The sequence below is a fragment of the Suncus etruscus genome, chromosome 12 (genome assembly GCF_024139225.1).
Source record: "Suncus etruscus isolate mSunEtr1 chromosome 12, mSunEtr1.pri.cur, whole genome shotgun sequence".
Lineage (NCBI taxonomy): Eukaryota > Metazoa > Chordata > Mammalia > Eulipotyphla > Soricidae > Suncus > Suncus etruscus.
This window is the reverse complement of record NC_064859.1, coordinates 92,140,406-92,161,960: the sequence shown is the minus strand read 5'-3', so window position 1 is coordinate 92,161,960 and position 21,555 is coordinate 92,140,406. Positions and strand designations below refer to the sequence as shown.

At 46.8% G+C, this 21,555-nt stretch overlaps 1 protein-coding gene across 1 annotated transcript; it reads right to left on the bottom strand.

The window, feature by feature from the left end:
• Positions 1-268: 268 nt before the first annotated feature.
• SLC4A1AP (solute carrier family 4 member 1 adaptor protein) lies at positions 269-21,540 on the bottom strand. The gene is made up of 14 exons (XM_049784234.1): positions 20,842-21,540; positions 20,043-20,238; positions 18,463-18,585; positions 17,310-17,370; positions 16,823-16,962; positions 15,839-15,999; positions 13,986-14,055; positions 13,395-13,581; positions 11,193-11,304; positions 8,390-8,633; positions 6,907-6,993; positions 4,870-4,937; positions 2,711-2,780; positions 269-566 (listed from the first exon to the last, which is right to left on the bottom strand). The coding sequence occupies exons 1-14, from the start codon at positions 21,514-21,516 to the stop codon at positions 517-519; spliced, it is 2,244 nt and encodes a 747-aa protein (XP_049640191.1). The 5' UTR covers positions 21,517-21,540; the 3' UTR covers positions 269-516.
• Between the last annotated feature and the right edge of the window lie 15 nt (positions 21,541-21,555).

Below are 21,555 nucleotides of genomic sequence, written 5' to 3'. Positions count from 1 at the left end.
CTAGTTTCAAGTCTGGCAGCACACACACACACACACACACACACACACACACACACACACACACACACACTGCATCTTTCTAGTTTCAAGTCTGGCAGGAGACCTAGGGTTTCCTCTATGGCCTGACTTTGTGTTTCCCACGTATCTGAAGAGGGAGCATCAGTGATGTTGGGGCCTAAATGGCAGCAGCATCTCACAGTGTACGAGAAGCAGAGTCCCAGACGTTTCTGGAAGAAGCTGAACACAACATACCCTCATCTGCTTGGTGTATAGATTGAGGTCACGCCCCTCTCTTTACTCATCCACCAAATACATGGGTCGATTTTACAGACACACATACAGACACTTTATACAGAAGCACACAAATCGGGAGTTAGAGGGTCAATAAACAGGAGAGGCCAAGAGCCTGAGGAACAGGCCAAAAACTGGATCTGATCTCTGAACATTCCAAATGGTGTCCCAGGAATTCACATCACACAGTCCACACCGGCGCCCGCCTGCCAGCATTGTGTGCTTTCAGTAGCCATACTTGTCATTAAGGTGGGTTCTGCCATCGCCACTCTGGCCTGAAACAGAGCAGAAAGAAGACAAAGACGTTTTACTTTTCCGAAGCCAGAAAGGAATGAAGGAGACATTAGTTTCTCCTATGAAAAGAATCTTACTTTCTAGGGCTTCAAACTATGGCTCTCTTTTCATTTCTTTTCTTTTCTTTTTTTTGGGGGGCCACACCCAGTGATGCTCAGGGGTTACTCCTGGCTATGCGCTCAGAAATCACTCCTGGCTTTGGGGACCATAGAGGATGCCAGGGATCAAACTTCGGTCTGTCCTAGGCTACCAAGTGCAAGGCAGACGCCCTACTGCTTGCACTACTGCACCGGCCCCTTTTTTCACTTATTTAAGGTGGTGGTAGGATATGGGGGGGTGGGGGAATTTGGATTTGGGGACCACACTTGGCAGTGCTCAGGGGACTTTATGTGCTGCCAGAATTAGCTAGGGATTTTTTTGGGGGTGGGAGAGGTTGGACAACACGTGGCAAAGCTCAGGGATCACTCCTGGTGGTGCTTGGGGGACTATACTGATGCTGGGGATTGAACCTGGGCAGGCAAGGGTTTATGATTTTTTTGGGGCCACACCCAGCAGCAGTTAGGGGTTACTCCTGGCTCTGCACTCAACAATCACTCCTGGCAGGCTCACGGGACCATAGGGAATGCCAGGGATCAAACCCGGGTTTGCTGCGTGCAAGGCAAATGCCCTACTCCCTGTGCTATCGCTTCAGCTCTAGCAAGTACTTCTGTACTATCTTCCAGCTCCCTCTTTTCACTTCAACTCTAACCTTTACTGGTAGAAAAAGCAAACATGTCTAAAAACAATATTTTTATTTAATAGTACTATATTAGAAATGCAGTTAGAGAAAATGAAATCTGTGAAAAGCATATAGGGAAAGAAGCATCTCATATATTGTCATATAAGGGGCCACGAATAAGTTGGTATACTCCATTTAATACACAGACTTTTATATATAGCTTTTAATATATCTTTGGATTTTTGTATGCTTTATGAACTTTCTATATCTTTTTTGTTGATATGTTTAGGGGTTGGAAGATGGATCTGGGCATAAAGTGCTGCCCACAAGCATGAGTCCATCAGTCTGATCCTGGCCCTTTTGCCCTCAGATCTCAGGCATCACCAGTGATTTTAGGCCACAATAGTCAGGCATGCTGAAGCACCACAACGAAAAGGCTTGACCCAGCAAGCACCACTATCAGAGAGATGCATGAGCACTGCAGAACGAGCACCACAGCCAAGTGTGCCAACAAAACCCAAGCATTAGTGGCTACTGGCAACAGCCATATCAACAGAAAGAAAGGAAGAAAAAAAAAGTCGATAAACATGCACTAGATTTAAAAGAAAAACATGCTAAAACAATAAACCTTCAAGTATGTATCATCTGACATTCACAGTTATCTATTTGTTTTGTTTTGGTTTTGGGTCACACCCTACAGTGCTCAGGGTTACTCCTGGCAGACTCGGGGGAACATATGGGATACCAGATTTGAACCACAGTCCTTCTGCATGCAAGGCAAATGCCCTACTTCCATGCTATCTCTCTGGCCCCCACAATTATCTTTTTTTTTTACCACTCTTCCTGTCCTCTTCTATCATCCTCAACCACTGATTATTTTCTTACAAACCCCAGATATCATAATTTTATCTGTGATTATTTTTATTTACATAGATATATATCTATATATCTCCAAAACATAAAGATATTAAAAAAAAACAGAATTTATTAATCTCCTCAAATCTCTAGCTAGTATGAATTTGGCTGGTTTATCATTACTTTTTAGTTGCCTATTTGACTAAGGATCTAAATAAATTTAAATGTCTCTAGATATTTCAACCTACTAGCTCCCCCAGATGGAGACTTTTCAATACAAGATTGTACATTTCTCCTTAAATATGGGTTTTTGAACCTTAAATATGTACCACCTGTTCATAAATAGAAACAAATGCATTATTTTGTTTGCTTTTGTTTGGGGGCCACACCAGCACCTTTCAGGGGTCCTTTCAAGTGGTACTTGCAGGGCCATATGAAGTACCAGGGAAGGAACCATTGTCAACCACGCGCAATGCAAGACCTTCAAGCCCTGTATAATCTACTCTCTCCAGCCCCCAAATCAAATCATCTTAAAGGAGAAGAACCACCTACCTTCAGGTGGGACCCACACGCAATAGTCTGGGTCATCTTCTGGGTATTTGGAGGAAAGGACTGGTGGAATCTGGAAAAAAAAAAAAAAAGATAGGTTAGTTTATTCCAAAGAATTTTACCTAACAAGTCCTATGCCCATACCTGTAGCAAACAAGAATTCAGAGGGAACAGTTCCAGGAGGGATCTTGTCTTGTTTTGCTTTTTGCTTTGTTTATGTACCACACCTAGATCATGCTCACGGCTTACTCCTGGCCCTGTGCCCTATGCTCGCTAGACCCCAAGTTCCAGTAGTCATTCTGCTGTTGTTCTGGGGTCACACCAGAGGTTAATGACTTCTGGCTCTGCACTCAAGAGTCTCTCCAGGCAGTGCTCAAGGAATGACATGAGGTGGCAGGAATCAACATTCTCTCTGAATCTTAATTTTTTTTAATACCCCCATAAAGCCTCGACTACAAGTAGATTTTCAGGTAGTGAGAATAATGTGATGCTTTGTTTTGAAAGAGGCAAAAAACCTGGGTCTGTGTCCTAAATGCACAACCTCCAGAGCAGAATGAGCCTTTGGATCTAGGTGCAAAGTCAACACAGTAAGCCGGGCTGTAATCCTTTGAAAGGTTTGTGCTCGAGGCTGGCTCGGGGCTTGCATCTGGGAATTTGGATTTTGGGAGGGTTCCCAGAACTTGCCTAACTGGGAGGAGCAGCACAATGGGGTCTGTGTGGAGTACCCCTGGGAGAGTGGAATGCATGTCATTGTCACAGATGGAAAAACCCTGGGCTGAGTCGCTAGAAAGTTCCCATCAGCCATATTTCAGAGTTTGTGAGCCCAGGCTGGAGGGGGGAGGGGAGTGGGGTGAGGGGGGAGAGACTAATCCTGTCTTATGACTCCACCAAAAAAGAACCCCCCACCCATGTGGCCAATCTCTTCACTTTCAGCCTCTATCCCTTTCATTTGTTTCAGTGAGTCACATAGCTGCAGAAAATAAACATTGACCCTCGGGTCAAAGGGTAGGTATGGGGATCTCTGATACAATGTGGCACTCCCAAATCCACTCAAAATGACAATTCCTTACAGGCCCACTATAATAAAGACTAGAAATACCCCCAGTATCCAACACATTAAACAGTAGATCCATACAGCTGGACACTCTAGTGCACTGATACACAATTGTTTCCATAATAGGTTAAAAAATAAATGCAGAATGTCATCCACTGTATTCTACCCTCTGTGTAACAATGAAAACGAGGCTCTCATGTCCCTGCATAGTTCACTGGTAGTTTGTCAACCTCTCAGTACCTGCAGATATTGCTGGCCCATGGCTGGCAGCTGAAAGCCACTGTCCTAAGCAGCGGCGCCTTTGCCAAGGACCAGCAGGAGCTCCTGCTGACCAGCCTGTCTGTGGACTGCGCACTGGGAAGCACTGTGTGAGGAGCTGAAGACAGAGTCTCCACCTAATAAGGACTACGGGTGGCCACAGGGGACAATTCAAAACATGAAAATTCAAAAATAGAGCTGGGGAGAAGTTCAAAGGGCTGAGGCCCAGATCTAAGCACTGGCCCCATGTGGCCCCCACAGATATGCTGGGAGCAAACCCTTAGCATTCCACCAAAAAAAAGCCCCAAAACAAAGCCTTTAAAAATAAAAGAGGGCAGAAGAGATAGTAAAGCTGGCATGGCTTGTTTTACAGGCAGTCAAGCCAGATTTGATCCCCAGCAGACCACAGGATAATCAGAACACTGCCAGGAGTGATCCCTGAGACAAGAGTAAGCCCTGAGCACACTTGGATGGGGCATGCAAGCATGCCCACATGTACATACACACAAAGAATAAAATAAAATAAAATATTCTATAGGAAGGGCTGAATAAGGAACTTAAGAATTCAGTTAAACCATTTCAAGTCACTACTTTGCTTTGGTTTTTAGGACACACCCGACACTGCTCAGGGGTTACTCTTGCCTCTGCACTCAGGAATTACACCTGGCAGTGCTCAAGGGGCCAGTTGGGATGCCAAAGATTGAACCTAGGCCAGCTGTATGCAAGGCAAGCACCCTGCCCACTGTACTACTGTTCCGGCCTTCTGAGTCTGTCACTCTTCAAAATGTGGGTATAAGGGGTTCATTTTCCTCTAGAAATTAAAGATTATCGATTAATAATAAGTTCTTACTTTCCCTGGACCAGGCGGTTTCTTTTTCTTTAATTCATCTTTGCTTTCCTCATTTTCACTCTTTGATGCTAAGTTAAGAAAAGGAGGGGAGAAAAGAGAGATCAGCTATTTCACAATAAATCAGAAAAAAAAAAACACTCGAGAGAGCTTGATAATTACTGAGTCTATGGGGCCCAGAACCAGCCAGGCAGAGGGACTTCAAGCAGCTGCCTTGCAAGTCACAAGTTCAAATCCCGTGTCTCCTGCGAGCCAAGCATAGTGTCTCTGCCCTGAGTCTGGCCATGCTGCAGTTGTAGTCCCTGGTGCTGGGCCAGGTATTTGGAACCAACCATCGTAAAAATAAAGGGGGACAAAACATTCGGCAAACCCCACACTAGAAAGAAATGTGAGCAGTGAAGAGGAGGCCAGAGGCAGGTGGGCGTGTGAAGCTTCTACAGCTGCCCCCAATAAGCACAGCCTCGGTCAGTGCAACTCTGGGCAATGTGAGCCTCTCAGCCAGATGCAGGAGCAGCAGTCAGATATGGACTAAATGCCCAAGTCACCTAAGGGTACAAGCGCCTGTTATCACCATGACATAGAGAAGGAATGAAAACAACCCAAAGATATTTCAGTTCTCCCCCAAAAACCCTCCTACCTCTAAAACTCTACTTAGAATTTCCCCTTCATGACCCCCAAATTTCCAAACCCTCAGGCTCTTCTACAAGCTGAAGCATCATCTCACATCAGAGCGGGTCAAGAAAAACAGGGCTAATTTTACTACTCTACAGGATCATCAGCAGGGAAAGCTGAACAAACAGGTCCAGAAACAAAGTGATCCTTTTAAGAGGCCCTTTTTTTCGTTTTGTTTTGTTTTTCTTGTTTTGGACACTCCCAGCTGTGCTCAGGGCTTATACTCCTGGCTCTGTACTCGGGAATCATTCTTGGCAGTGCTCAGGGGGGCATCCGAGGTACTGGGGATCAAACCAGGATTACCAAGCACATAGCAAGTGCCCGATTCCTGGCACCATCTTTGGCCCCGAAGAAGCCAAGTTTTCAACCAACTTCTCTCAGTCATTTGAATTACTCCCTGGAAAAGGTCGAGTTGCTCAGGACTTTGGTTAGCCAAGGGAAGCATGAAGGCCTCAGGTGTTCTGTGGCTGGGAGTAGGGCCCAAGGTGCAGAGGAGAAAGAAAAGTCCCTTTAACACCTTCTGTTAGGTAGGCCAGCACCCAACAGAAACCATTTGTACCCAGCAGCACAAATCCTTCTTGCACGCAATAAGTTATACTCAATAAGTACAACAGTTTCAGTTACCTAGGAATAAGCCACGTAAGAACATTATGTGCTGGGGCTGGAAAAATAATACAGCAGAGAGGGTGCTGGCCAACCAGCATTCCATCCTCAGCACTCCATATGGTGCCCCTCCAGTACTGCCAGGAATAAGTCCTGTGTTCGGAGCTAGAAGGAAGCCTTGAGCACCACTGGATGTGGCCCCCAAATCAAATCAAAACTCATATATTAATATGTCAACTGGAGCCAGAGAGAGCTCCAGGGTATCCCATAAGCAAGTGCAAAACTCTGGTTCAGTCACCAGTCACGTGGTCCCTGGAGCAGCCCTGTGAGTGAACCCAAGCACAGAGCCAAGAGCAGTCTGAGCACAGACACCCCAATGTAAACCTAACTGAAAACTAAACACTGCATATGCAGATAGCCAGAGACCAAGATCTCGTCTTGTTGCTACACTGCTACTAGGCACTATTACTGGTTATTGTTGCTCTCCTGCTGTACCCAGTGTGTCAGTGACGCTTCACCCCAAAATAGACTCAGTATGAAGAGGGCAAAGATGATTTCAAGGGGCGGGGGCTGTACCAGGCAGGTATTCGAACATCCACTGAGTTTCAGAGTATCTCCTGCAGATTTTGGGATTTAGCCCTAGTGCAGCTCTGCCCTGTTCCCAGAGGCATTGTGTGTCCAGTGGATCTTAAGGCTGATCTCTCCGCCCCTCTGGGGTGCCCCTCACTGCCGTATGTACCCTGGAAAGTCAGCTCCACTACTTGCCTGAGGGATCCTCGCAGGTTGTGGCCCTTTGGCTAACCTCCTGATCATCTTCGGCCTGTTCTGCGTGGCAGGGTTGGGATGAGCTTTCTAGAAAATGCAGCACCAAAGCAGATTGTTATTTTGTTTTGTTTTGTTTTGTTTTGTTTTATTTTGTTTTGTTTTGTTTTGGGGCCATACCTGGTGACGCTCAGGGACTCCTGGCTATGCACTCAGAAATCACTCCTAGCTTGGGAGACCATAGGGGATGCCAGGATTCGAACCACCTTCCATCCTGGATCAACTGCATGCAAGGCAAACACCCTACTACTGTGCTATTGCTCTGGTCCCCTCATGTTACCTATTTTCTGTGTCATCTTGCTAAAGTAGTTTTGGCCAAGCTACACAATAACCCCTGCACCTGATGAAAAAAAAATACTAAAAAAGCCCAAACAAACCCCAAAATACTGATGTCTGTGAGGGGAGTTGTGAGATAGTTCTCTTTCCTTAGGGTAGAAGAGGTAGTACAGCAGGTAAGGCATTTGCATTGCACATAGCTGACCAGGATTTGATCCCTAAGATTCCATATGGTCCCCCAAGCACTGCCAAGAGTGATCCCTGAGCACAGAGCCAGGGGTAAGCTCAGCTCAGTCCTGTGGCTCAAAATTAAATTTTAAAAATTATATACATATATTTTTCTCTTCCTTGGATCCTATGCATGATCTAAAATTTTATATACACACAAATATATGTGAATATTTTTATATTTTTTTCACTTTCCTTTAGAGTGAAGTACTGAGAGTTGACCCCAGAACCTTATACTGCTGAGTCATATATCTCATGTCAGAAAAAACATTTTGGAAACAATTCTCCTTCATCGTTTTCATGAAATCTTTCCTAAGATAGGTAATTGCTATGTGTCAGCTTCTCAGCAAGGTACAACAGGGCAGAAACCTCTGTAAGGGTCTGGTGTTTAGGCCAGTGATACAATTACATTAAGGTAGGTCCCTGTGCCAGTAATAGGGAAACTGAGCCAGGAGAGGCTTATCCTGAACCTCCAAAACTGGCAATGACCTCAGCGAATCCCAAATGCCCTGAGCAGACAGCGACTGTCACTCAGGGTTACTCTACAGCAGTTGTGGGTTGAGAATCCAGTTTTCAACTGCCAATAGTGTAAAGTGGGTGGAAATAGTGTCTTTCTAGTACAATAATGAACAGTGAAAGAAAGATCAAGAAATATGTTTCTTGAGGCCATGGAATCAATAAACACACAAGCAACATCTAGGTGTGTGGGGCCAGAGTGATGGTACAGAAATAAGGGTGCTGGCCTTTCAACAGATGGCATCCTAGCCCCCCCCCCCCACACCAAGTATCGCCAGAATTAACCCCTGAGCATCGCTGAGTGTGGCCCCAAAACAAAAAAAGAAAAGAACTGGCTTTGCTTTTCCCAAACACAGCTGCAGTCAATGCACCAACCTCAGTGAAGAGTAAGGAGGATAGACTTTACCATGGTCCTTTGTTTCTTGAGGACTCCTAAGGTCCAGGGGAGCTGTTTCCTGCACTGTTTCTTCTGGGTCCATTTCCGGCTGCAGTCTGCTGCTTCCAGCTTCCATTTTACTCCTTTCAGCCTCTCCCTTCTCTTTGTTTCCTTCCTCTTCTTCCTCTTCCTCCTCTTCCTCCTCCTCTACTTCAGGCTCGTCTTTGGTTGTCAGTAGGGCTGGAGGGAGTTCTGGGCGCTTGGGGGGTAACTTCTGTGAAGGAACAAACCCATGGATGAAGTAAATTATCCATCGTGATGGAGAGATCAAAGTCCTCCAGGAGGTCAGTTCAACATGGGAGCACCAATGCCTCAGTGGGTGGAACCTGCGGAAGCTACAGGAAGCAGGAATTTCATATGAAATTTTACTTGGTGACTAAGTTGCAAAACAGCTTTTGATTAATTTCAAAATTAATTCATGGGGGTTGGAGTGATAGCACAGCCAGTAGGGCATCTGCCTTGCATGGGGCCAACCTAGGTTCAATCCCTGAGCCTGCCAGAGTAATCCCTGAGCACCTAACTCTTTTTTTTTTTTTTTTTTTTTTTTTTTGATTTTGGGGCCACACCCGGCATTGCTCAGGGGTTACTCCTGGCTGTCTGCTCAGAAATAGCTCCTGGCAGGCACGGGGGACCATATGGGACACCGGGATTCGAACCAACCACCTTTGGTCCTGGGTCGGCTGCTTGCAAGGCAAACGCCGCTGTGCTATCTCTCCGGGCCCTGAGCACCTAACTCTTTACTGGAGCCAGAGAGGTGGCGCAAGGAGTAAGGCATCTACCTTGCCAGCGCCAGCCTAGGATAGACCCCGGTTTGATCCCCCAGTGTCCCATATAATCCCGCAAGCCAGGAGCAATTTCTGAGCACATAGCTAGGAGTAACCCCTGAGTGTCACTGGGTGTGGCCAAAAATCAAAAACAAAAACAAAAAATTAATTCATGGGCGAGAGCAATAGCACAGTAGAAGGGTTTTTGCCTTGCACGTGGCTGACCTGGGATGGATCTGGGTTCAGTTCCTGGCATCCCATATGGTCCTGAATTTGCCAGGAGTGATTTTTTCCCTTTTTTGGGGGGATGGGGGGTCACACTCCACAGCATTCAGGGGTTACTCTTCGCTCTGCACTCAGAAATTGCTCCTGGCAGGCATGGGGGACCATATAGGATGCCAGGATTCAAACCACTGTCATCCTGGATCAGCTGCGTGCAAGACAAGCACACTACCACTGTGCTATCTCTCCAGCCCCCAGGAGCAATTTCTGAACCAGAGGTGTTACTGCCAGAAGTAACCCCTGAGCACCACTGGATGTGACCCACACACAAAAAAAAATGTTGATTATGAATCGGAAAGCACATAAAGTAAAAACATATAGCAGTGATAAACTCAAATAGGAGAAAATAAACATCATAAAACCCAAGACTCCAGTCTAAATTTGTTTGCAAATATAGTTACTAAATGATAGCTGGACCTTGTATTTAACGCTTGAGTCCAGTTTCTTCCCCTATAGGAAGTAAGCATTCCCATGTCATAGACACATATTAGTCTAAGTAAAGCAAAAATAATTATAAACCAGAGCCAGCACAGAGACATTGTTATTATATAATAATAAAGACTTCATGCAGGCAAGTCTTGGTTGAAAACAATGTTCATCATAAATGAAAAAAAATGGGCATTCTTATTGGCAAATCAGTTGCCTGAAAATATAGTGGTGTGAAATGACTGATTCTTGATAATCCCAAACTGAAAAGAAAACCCTAAGAATTATCTTGGGAAAAGGACCCAGTCACGTCCACAGTCCACAGTCCACCTTCCTGTGTGGAATATTCCCAGCAGGGTGCTTGGGTTCCAAGCCAACCCAGGGTGGGCTCCCACATAGAAACACCATGTGCTAGCCCGATCCCAAGTTCACAGCACTTTCTTTTCTTTAACTGTTATGAGTAATCTGAGCTTCCCCCCAAAAAAGTTCAGAATTAACTCGAGATAAAAAAAAGTTTCTGTGGGGCCCGGAGAGATAGCACAGCGGCGTTTGCCTTGCAAGCAGCCGATCGATCCGGGACCAAAGGTGGTTGGTTCGAATCCCGGTGTCCCATATGGTCCCCCGTGCCTGCCAGGAGCTATTTCTGAGCAGACGGCCAGGAGTAACCCCTGAGCACCGCCGGGTGTGGCCCAAAAACCAAAAAACCAAAAAACAAAACAAAAAAAAAAAGTTTCTGTGGGGGCCGGAGCAGTGGTACAAGCATTAAGGCGTCTGCCTTACGTGTGCTAGCCTAGGACAGTCTGTGGTTCGGTCCCCCAACGTCCCATATGGTTTCTCAAGCCAGGAGCGCTTTCTGAGCGCATAGCCAGGAGTAATCCCTGAGCGTCAACAAGTGTGGCCCAAAAACCAAAAAAAAAAAAAAAAGTTTGTGTTTTAAAATCCCCCTTATTTTTAGGTAAAGTGACATGTATAAATTCCTATCAGTAATAGTAATATAAACCATAGTGCCAAAAAGGAAGGGAGCAGGGAAGGAAAAAAGTACAGGGTGGAAGGGAAATTGGGGACTTTGGTGGAGGGATTGGTGTTAGAACATTCTACGCCTGAAACTCAATTATGAATAACTTTGTAGTTCCGACATCCACAGTTACTCAATAAAGTTTTTATTTCTCCTTTTTGTTATTGGGAATATTAAATGCTATAAGAGTTTTAGCATTATGGTTTTAAAATACAATGTTACTCCACCTTCCAACGTACCAAGCTCCTCCAAAGCTAAAAGTTCAACATCCTAATTCACAACTTACCCCCACTGTGCCCGTTTTTAACTTAAATTTGCTTCCTCCTTTCATGGCACCAAACAGTGGCAATGTAAGTTTTTTAGCCTTGTTTCCTGCATCTGTAGTCTGACTGTCAGTCCTAGAAAGACAGAATAATCATCACGGGCCTCAATTCCAGCAAAACCAAGGTTTTACCTAAAAACACCATGATACCAATAAAGGAATTTTTTTTCAATAAAGGAAAATTTAACAAGACATTTCCCCCAAAGAAATATTCAAACATACAATTTTGGCCAGCAGAGTCCACACAATGATGTTAATGACTGTCATAGAAACACAGAGCATAAAGGGGCCTACGAAGATAAATCTACTAGGGGTCAGAGATAGTACAATGGGTAGGGCATTTGTCTTGTACTCGGATGACCTGGGTTCAATCTTCAGCATCCCTATAGTCCCCTGAGTACCACCAGAAGTAATTCCTGGGCACAGAGCTGGGAGTAGCCCCTGAACACCACTGGTTGTGCCCAACCCCCAACAAGACTGCTAGTTTGGTTTATAATTTGCAACATGCTACAAGACCTACATCTAAGATATGGTGTCTGTAGGACAAAGGTTACCAGCAACAGAGAACCACAGAGGCACAGTCCCCTGCACTGGAAAGCAGGGGGCAGATGCTTGGTGTAAAGGTCCATTTTCTACCAACCTCTACAGAGGGTTCACAGTGACCGTGAACAGCACCACAGCCCAGGTATGTGATCCCAGGTCCCTCTAACAAGAACAACAAAGGGAAGGGAAGGAAGAAAAATAAAGAGGACTCAGGCATTACTTATTTGCAGTTTACATTATAATGAGCACATGCAGCAAAGATGGACCATGGGAACAGCAAAGAGGAGGCCCAGATTCTATCCTTGACTGTCTGACCCTGGGGCACCATCATGAATAACCCCGGGCATTGAGCTGGGAGTAGACCCTGAGCATCTCAGTCAGACCCAAAAGCAAAAACAAAACCAAATAAAAGGAGGCCCAGAGATTCAGAAACCCTGTGTAGGAGTAAAAGGACAAGAACCTTGGGAAAGACCCTCTGTTTGGTGCGCTTATCTGCATTTGCAATGGCTGGGGCCACAGGGCAGGGCTGAGAATGAGCAAAGGGAAGGGAAGGGACGGCTCGGAGCAGAATCCACCGGGATGGGCAGTGATGAGACAGAGTGATGGGGCAGTGAAGGGGCCCATGCTTCCCCTACACAGAGCACAGCCTTTGTACTTCAGCAGACATGGCACCAACATTGGCTAGACGGACTTCTCAAGGCCAGACCAAAAAACGACTGCTTGGGGCTGAAGGAATAGTGGTGAAAGTGCTTGCTCACACATGGCCAACCTGCATTCAATCCCCAGCATCCCATATGGTCCCCTGAGCCCTGTCAGGACTGATTACTGAGCACAGAGCTAGGAGTAGCCAGAAAGCCACAGGTGGTGGCCTATAAACACAAGACCAAAAATTGGATGCTTGTCTCTAGGCTGAAGTCCTTAGTACACTGCACCTTTTTTGTTCATTTTTGGGGTCCCACCCAGCTGGTGCTCAGAAATTAATTCCTGGCTCTATACTCAAGGATTACTCCTGATGGGACTCAGAGTGACCATATGGGATGCCAGAGATTGAACCCAGCTCAAAATTCCTTAGCATCTATTTTCACAAATGAAATAAGTTTGAGCTCCTCTGAAACCTCTGCTTTCTGTACTTTAAGGAGTTTCTTCTGATCTAAAATGACTATCTAGAGGGGCCAGAATGATAGCACAGGGGTAGGGTGTTTGCCTTGCATGTGGCTGACCCAGGACAGACCTGAGTTCAATCCCCAGGGTACCATATGGTCCCCGGAGCAAATTATTTAATTTTATTTCTGGGGGGTTTTGGGGCTACACCCAGTAAAGCTTAGGGGTTACTCCTAGCTATGCACTCAGAAATCAGTCCTGGCTTGGGATGCCAGGGATGGAACCCAGGTCTGTCCTAGGTCAGCTGCATGCAAGGCAAACGCCCTACCACTGTGCTATCGCTCTAGCATCCGAGGAGCGATTTCTGAGCACATAGCCAGAAGTAACCCCTAGGTGTCACTGGGTGTGGCCTAAAAACCAAAAAAAAAAAAAAAAAGATTATCTAGAAAGATAAAGTGAGATTTCAAACTGTTTTCTCTATTACCATGCTTACTTAAAATTCACAATAGAACAAAGACTTACTTTTTGAGTTCTGGAATCTCTGCTGGCTTTACGATCTTTATCAATCCTTTGAGTCTCTGCTGTTCTTTCCTGAGCTCAAAAGTCCTCAGGTGCAGCTTCTTCCGGGACACGCCATCCAACGCACTCCCGGACTTCATCTCTGACATGAAGGCATCTAAGGAGTCCTGGGATGGGGACCCCGAGAGTGCTGTTGAGGAGATGGGAAGAGATGGGCCCGACTAGGCTGGAGCCATAGCACAGTGGGGAGGGCCTCGCATAGGGCTAACCTGGGTTGGATTCCCCACATCCCGAATGGTCCCCCAAGCACTGCCAGGTGAGTCCTAAGCTCAGAGGCAGGAGTGACCTCTGAGCACCACTAGGTATGACTCCCAAAGAAACAAACAAAAAGATGGTGCCAACTCTTTGAACATTCGGCTGAAATTTCCACAGAAAACCTACTAATACAAAGCTGAATAAAGAACATCCTTGTACTAGGAGTAAGGGAGACCTCGGGACTTCATTTTGCTTCTCTTCCTATTAAAAGATGAGTTCACATAACTTAGAATATTCTTTCTAGTTCTAACAAGCCATGTGAGTAAATTGTTACCTTACCTCTGTTGGAGGCTTTCAATTTCTCAGAAATTTCAGAGAGCTCCCTTTCTGCATCATTTAACTTTGCAACCTGTAACATCAAAATTAAGAGTTAACAAATGTTTTTCTCCTTTAAAAAGGGGTGGAGGGCTGGAGAGATAGCACAGTGGTAGGGCGTTTGCCTTGCAAGCAACCTAACCAGGATGAATGGTGGTTCATATCCTGGCATCCCATATGATCCCCTATGTGTGCCAGGAGTAATCCCTGAGCACTGCTATGTGTGGTCCAAAAAAAACAATAGGGGTGGACCTGTAGCACTCTTCATAAGAGCCAGAATCTGGCAACACCCCAAGTGCCAGAGAACTGGTGAGTGGCTACAGAAATTCTGGTGCTGTGCCAGACAGATAGCTAGGAGGTAGTGTATTTGCCTTCCAAGCAGAAGGACGGTGATTCGAATCCCGGCATCCCATATGGTCCCCCGAGCCTGCCAGGAGCAATTTCTGAGCATAGAGCCAGGAGTAACCCCTGAGCACTGCCGGGTGTGAACCAAAGCCCCCCCCCCCCACCAAAAATAGAAACTCTGGTAGTTACCTCATGGAATACTATGCAGCTATCAGGAAGAATGAAATCATAAAATCTGCTTATACGAGCCAGAGAGATAGCATGGAGGTAAGGCGTTTGCCTTTCATGCACAAGGACAGTGGTTCAAATCCCGGCATCCCATATGGTCCCCCATGCCTGCCAGGGGTGATTTTCTGAGCATGGAGCCAGGAGTAACCCCTGAGCGCTGTCAGGTGTGACCCCCCCCCAAAAAAAAATCTGCTTTTACTTGGACAGACATGGAGAGTATCCAGGGGAGTGAATGAATGAGAGAGACATACACAGAGAATAACGGCACTCATTCGTGGGATTGAAAAAAAAATGGGGTGGGGAGCAGAGCACAGCACTAACACTAACATAAGGTTGCTTTGCATGTAGCCTACTGAGGTTTGATCCCAGGCATCCCATATAGTCCCTGAGTCTGCCAGAAGTGTTTTTTTATTTTTGGCGGGGCGGGGGAACCACACCCGGTGACACTCAGGGGTTACTTCTGGCTAAGCACTCAGAAATCGCTCCTGGGTTGGGGGACCATATGGGACGCAGGGGTATCGAACCGTGATCTGTCCTAGGTCAGCAGCATGCAAGGCAAATGCACTACTGCTGCACCACCAGTCTCACCCCCAAGAGTGATTTTTTTGGTTTTGTTCTTTGGGCCACACTGGGCAGCAGTCAGTGGTTACTCCTAGCAAGCTTGGGGAACCATACAGGATGCCGGAATTGAATCCCGAGTCAGCTGCGTGCAAGGCAAATGCCCTCCCTGCTGTGCTATCACTCGGGCCACTTACCAAGGGTGATTTCTGACAGTAGAGCTAAGAGTAAAGTTTGTGTGCTGCTGAGTGTGGCCCCAAACTCAAAAACTAAGCAAATAAATGAACAAAAATAAGACAAAACTTTTTTTGTTTTGTTTTGTTTCTGGGTCACACCTGGCAGCACTCAGAGGTTAGTCATGACTGCACTCAGAAATCGCTCGTCAGGCTTAGGGGATCATATGGGATGCCGGGAATCAAACCAGGGTCTGTCTAGGGTTGGCTGCGTGCAATGCAAATGCCCCACCACTGTGCTATCACTCCAGCCCCAAGACAAAACTTTTTTGGGACTATTCCTGACTTAGTGCTTGGGGACTTTTGAGACATGCTGGGGTTGCTGAGGGCTGGAGCTGGAATTCTGGTGTGTAAAACACACTTCCATCCTGAACTACTGCCTGGCCCAAATTTAGTTTTCTAGAAAGATAATATCCTTAAAGCCCCACAGCTCCTTATAGAAATACAACTTGCCAATGATTCAAAGGTCTCCGGCTTCTCCTCCATCTTCCCAGCCTTCTTCATTCGGTTCAGACGCTTCTTCTCAACCAAGCCGGTCCGATCAAGAAATGTATCGTCATCACTGTCATAAAAATCTTCATCTTCCCAGTTCTTGCTCTTCCTTTTCCGAGAAACTAGGGAGAGAGAAATAAATGACCTGGATTGATTCGGTACGTAGCACTGTCTGTGGGTCCCTGGGCCCTCAACCAGGAGTAGCCCCTGGGTACTGCCAGGTGTCCCAACCCACACCCCCACCCCAATTAAAGTGTATAACCCTGAGGAGAATCACAAGTACCAAAACCATAAGCACAAGTCCCAGGGAGCACCACAGTGAGCGCCTTCCCACCTGCAACTCCCTAAAACATGCACAAGTGCTGAAAATAAAGAGTGAGGCCATGTAAGAGTGCTGAAACCGAGTGTGCACCCTCAGTGAGCACTGTAGCAAGTGTGTGAGGATCAGTACGTACATGTGTGACTCCTGGGAAAGGAAACACAGGAGAATCCATTTCTTCTTTTACTACTTCCTTCATCCTTCCCTGCTTTCCTTCCATCACTTTTCTTTCAACTCTCTCTTTGCCTTCCCAGCCCTTTATCTCTATTTTGGGTCATGCCTGGCATTGCTCAACAGTGCTTCAAAGACCATGCAGTGTCAGGTTCCAACCCAGGCCTCCCTCCCGCATGGGAAATATGTGCTCAGCAAGTTGAGCCTCTATCTGGCCCTTCTTTAAAAATTAATCAGGGACTGGAGTACAGAAGGGAGAGTGTTTGCCCTGAATGCACCAACTCAGGTTTAATCCCCAGCATCCCATATGGTCTCTGGAGCCAGCCAGGCATGATTTTTGAGTGCAGAGCCAGGAGTAACCTTTGAGCTCCACTGGGTGTGGCCCCAAACCAAAATAAAGAAATAAATACCAATCAATTGATCCACCCATCTATCCCAGCTGTCCACACACTCACCTGCTTCTTGCCGCAGCAACCCCAGAGTATCGAGGATCCTACAGGCTTCCAGGGAGCACTGTATCATGGCTTCTTTCTTCTTTCCCGAGTGAATGGCTTCAGCCACCAGCTGCTTCCCAGTTGAATCATCCACAGGTAATCTGCATTGATTCCAGAGGGGAGCAAAACACAGCACTAAGCTCCCATCTCTTGTGAGAAAACCCTTCTGTACTTCAGCCACAATGATGTCTTTTCAATCTCTCAATTTGGTTTCCTCTACCTGGCTAGGCTGCCCTTCTGACTCTCTGCAACACTCCCCAGTACCATGTTACTTAACTCTCAAGACCCCACTTCAGGAACAGTCCAAAATCAAGACTGAAGTTATTCTTTTTTTTTTTTTTTTTTTTTTTTTAAGACTGAAGTTATTCTATGGGCTCAACATAAGCCATTAATCCAACCTAAAATTGGCAACTTTGCTGAAATGGTCACAATGAGAAAAAGAACGTACCTCACTCTGCAGAGCCAAGTGCTATGTCCCTGCTCATCAAACTCATATTCTAATTCTTCTCCTGGTGGAGAAAAAAAGACAAAGCACTTTTAACAGCTTTACGACTTGAGACAAAAATTACGAAGTGAGACAAAGGGCAAAGGGAGCTGAGGAAGAACGTCAAATTTAGCTATCAACACTGAGGATTCCATTTCAAAGCGACTGACTTCTCCTCTCCAGGGGTTAATGGCTAAAAATGACATCTGAATGAACTTGAGACGAGAAAAACAAACTGAGGCGGAAGGCGATGGAAGTTTCCAAAGAGAACCAGATAGAGAAGAAACTCAAAAGGGCTAGCGATGCAGGCAGCTCTGAACACAAGGCTCTGCACCACATTGCTGGGCCTGGGACAGGCATAACCAGGCCCACTGTGCCTAAAACCTGGAAGATCCAAAACCAAAACAATCTATGTAATAGAAACAACCAGTTATAAGAGTTTCTCTGGACCCAAGGGCAGATGGCACCTGCCCAACAAGAGGAAGGCTCAAATTTGCTCGATGGTGTCTCCCAAGTACAGTTCTGGCCACTAGGCTGCCTGGGATCCCCAGCACTGCAACAGAGCACATGGTCTCTGACACACAGCGTGTTGGGTCCAAGCACCGCAGCTAAAGTGTGTGACTCCTAGTCAGCTTTGCAACTATAGAAGTGTGAGCAGTAAAGGCCAGCAGTGCAGTGCCCAGTGAGGACTGTGAGCACCATAGTACCACTTGTGAGCACTATCATCAGAGTGCACGAGATACATGAGTACAACTAAATGTACGCAGCCCTCAACGAGTCGAAGTATAAGTACCACAACTAAAGTCGATGTGTTCCTGGCAAGTATTTGGCCAAGTGTGTGAGTACTACAACTAAGTATGTGTGCCCCCTGGCTGTTGGGAACTAGGGGGCTAGGACAAACAGAATGAGGGAAACACTGAATGGGCAGAAAACAGGACCCTGAAACCCAGAAAACTGGCATTGATGTGAATACTGTCAGAAATGATTCCTGAGTACAGAGTCAGGAGAAACCTTTGGGCATTACAAACTGAAAAAAACCTGAAGATGGAGGAGAGTGAATACAATCTAGACAGCTATGGATATGTAGTACTGGCAGGGTCAGAATCTGCTTACGTACCTTCTCGGTCAAAAAATCCCTGGAGAGCCTTTTTTGGATCCTTTATATAAAAGGCCTCCCTTTCCTGCTGAAATTCTAAGACAATCGGGTTCTCTTCAGCTTCGTCCTCTACAGCATCTTCTCCTAGAGGATACAGGGAAAAAAAAAAAATCAGACTTAAGAAATTATGGGAGTGACATGCTATCCTTTAAGGTTGCTTAAAGATAGCTCTAAGTGATGAAAACAAATTAAGGAAAGGGAACAACTACCACAAAACCTCACACTAAAAACCATGGTATGAACGAATGAATAGCTTAAGATTTTCTAAAGTGGGCCAGAGAAATAGCACAGCGGTAGGGCATTTTCCTTACAAGTAGCCAACCCAGAATCAAGGGTGGTTTGAATCCCGACATCCCATATGGTACCCCTGTGCCTGCCAGGAGTGGTTTCTGTATATAGAGCCACAAGTAACCCCTGAGTGCTGCCTAGTGTGACCCCAAAACCAAAAAATATATATACATATATATTTTTTTCTAAACTGTCTGATAAGTTAAAACTTGTTTTTATTTTGGGCAATACCTGGCAACACTCAGAAATTACTCCTGGCAGGCTCCAGGGTGCTGAAGATTGAACTCAGGTTAGCCCTATGCAAGGCAAACAATCTACTTGTTGTACTATCACTCCAACCCTAAAATTTTGTTTTTATGACATGTTATTTTTTCTCTCCATTACTTTTTTTTTTTTCTTCGGTTTTTGGGCCACACCTGGTGACGCCCAGGGGTTACTCCTGGCTATGTGCTCAGAAATCGCTCCTAGGGCCGGAGAGATAGCATAGAGATAGTGCGTTTGCCTTGCGCAGAAAAACAGTGATTCGAATCTCGGCATCCCATATGATCCCCAAGCCTGCCAGGAGCAATTTCTGAATATAGAGCCAGGAGTAACCCCTGAGTGCTGCCGGGTGTGACTACCCCCCCCCCCCAAAAAACAAGCCACCACCATCACCACCACCAACAACAACAAAATCTCTCCTGGCTTGGGGGACTATATGGGACACTGGGGGATCGAATTGCCGTCCATCCTAGGTTAGCGCATGAAGGCAAGTGCCCTATCGATTGCACCTCTGCTCCAGCCCCTCTCCATTACTATTTTTGTTTTGTTTTTGGGAATACAACCTGCAGTGGCTTATTCTGGGTTCTGCGCTCAGGAATAACTCCTGACAGGCTCAGGGACCATGTGGGGTGCCAAGGATAGAACTTGGGTCAATCATGTGCAAGGCAAGTAGCCTTATCTGCTGTACTATCACTCTAACCCCAACTTCCACCACTATTTTCAGAAGCAGATTACTTTCATTATCCTTGAAAAACAAAACTAACAGCTTAAGCTCCTCAGTATGGCATTCTCATTCTCTCAATTCAGTCTAAATTTCCTAGTACTTTTCGTATCTGCCAGACAGACTGGTCTACTCAATCCTCCTTTCAAATCTTAGAATCATCAGACTTTGCCCTGGGTAAATTCGTGGACAAATTTATCATGAAAGGCAGGAAGATGAAAGGGAAAGGAATCTGCAATACGATCTTGGGGCTCCATTTGGAATGACTCACCCATCCCCCAGGTACAGCCCACTTCGTCCTCGATGTTACTAGTAGTTTTCTTCCTCTCCGTGGTTTCCATTTCCTCCTCTTCATCCGAATCGTCTCCTAACATCATCTTCTCCAACATCATCTGCTGCTGTTTGCGCTTTTCCTTCAATTGAGTTACGGTCAACTCGGATTCTGCCTCTTGGTCTTCCTCAGGTCCCTGGAGAAAGAAGCCATCAACAGACTCGGGGTTTAGGAAAAGGGGGATTCGCTGGTCAATGTCAAGTCAATGTCAAGGTCCCTTTTAGGGACGAGGCATCATCAGGGAACAGTTAGGTTTGGAGACTGAGTCCTGCCTGATTCCTCCTCTTGCATCTCCTCTGGCTTCAGTGAACTCTCAAGGACTCCAGGCACCCAGCCAGGGCACCCCATGATGTCAATCCTAGTGGTTTTTTTGTTTTGGGGTCACATCCAGCAGTGTTCAGGGGTTACTCCTGGCAGGCTCGGGGGACCATATGGGATGCCAGGATTCAAACCACCAGCTGTCCTGGGTGGGCTGCGTACAAGGCAAATACTCTACCGCTATGCTATCTCTCCAGCTCCCTGGATTCGGACTGGGGGCCACACCAAGCGACATTCAGGGGTTACACATGGTTCTGTGTTCAGGAATGGCTCCTGGCAGGCTCGAGGGACCCTATGCAATGCCGGAGATCAAACCCGGGTCCATCCCGGTTCAGCAGCATGAAAGGCAAAAAGTCCTACCGCTGTACTATCATCACTCGGTCTCATCCTAAAGGGTTTCTGTTTTAAGACCCTTACTTACTTGAAGGAGAAAGAGCCTGGTGCTCCCTCCAAAGCGAAGCACGTGCCCCACATGCACCCGACAATAGGTGCGGGGTGGGATGCGGGTCTTATTGAGGAAAGTGCCGTGAGTGCTCCCCAGATCGTAGAGGTAGAAGCCGGGCAGGGGTCCTTCGCTGTCTGCGTCCGAGCTGAGCACCCCGTGTTGCAGCACGGCGTGGTGCCTCGACACCGAAGGATGCTCCAGGCACACGTGGCAGCTGGGCAGCCTCCCGAAGAGGCAGTAGCTCATCCCCTGCAGACTCCGGGTGCCCAGAATGGTGCCACCCTTGAGGGTTTCCAAGCTGTAGGGCGCCGTGGCAGGGCCGGCCCACGGTGGCTCTCGGTAAGGGGGTGCCCGGGCCGGGCCTCCGGGTGGAGGGGCGCCTTTGGGGGTCCGCGGTGGCTCCCCCGGGGAACTCTCGGTCTGCAAGCGATGCGGCCTAGCTGGTGGGGCATCAAGAGGTTCATCATCGTCAGGCTCCAACGACGCCGTGGGCGTCTCTTTCGTCACCTCCTCAGACTTTAGAGGGTCTACAACAGGGGCTCTGGGCCTCGGGGGTCCCAGGACAGGAGCCAAGGGCAGGGACGGTTTCTTGAAGTCGTCGGTGAGTTCGTTTGCAGCCAAAGGCTCCGACGGTATCAACTCGGCTGCCATCTTGGGCCTGGTGTGCAACTTCCAAAGCCGCTCGTGAGG

What these genes read in the sequence shown, in the direction of transcription:
- SLC4A1AP (XM_049784234.1), bottom strand. Translation starts at nt 21,516, where the DNA reads ATGGCAGCCGAGTTGATACCGTCGGAGCCTTTGGCTGCAAACGAACTC. An exon ending in ACTTGGCTCTGCAGAGTGAG is followed by an intron (nt 16,963 to 17,309) that starts GTACGTTCTTTT and finishes GAATCAATGCAG; the next exon opens with ATTACCTGTGGATGATTCAA. An exon ending in CGTGTGGGTCCCACCTGAAG is followed by an intron (nt 567 to 2,710) that starts GTAGGTGGTTCT and finishes GCTCTGTTTCAG; the next exon opens with GCCAGAGTGGCGATGGCAGA.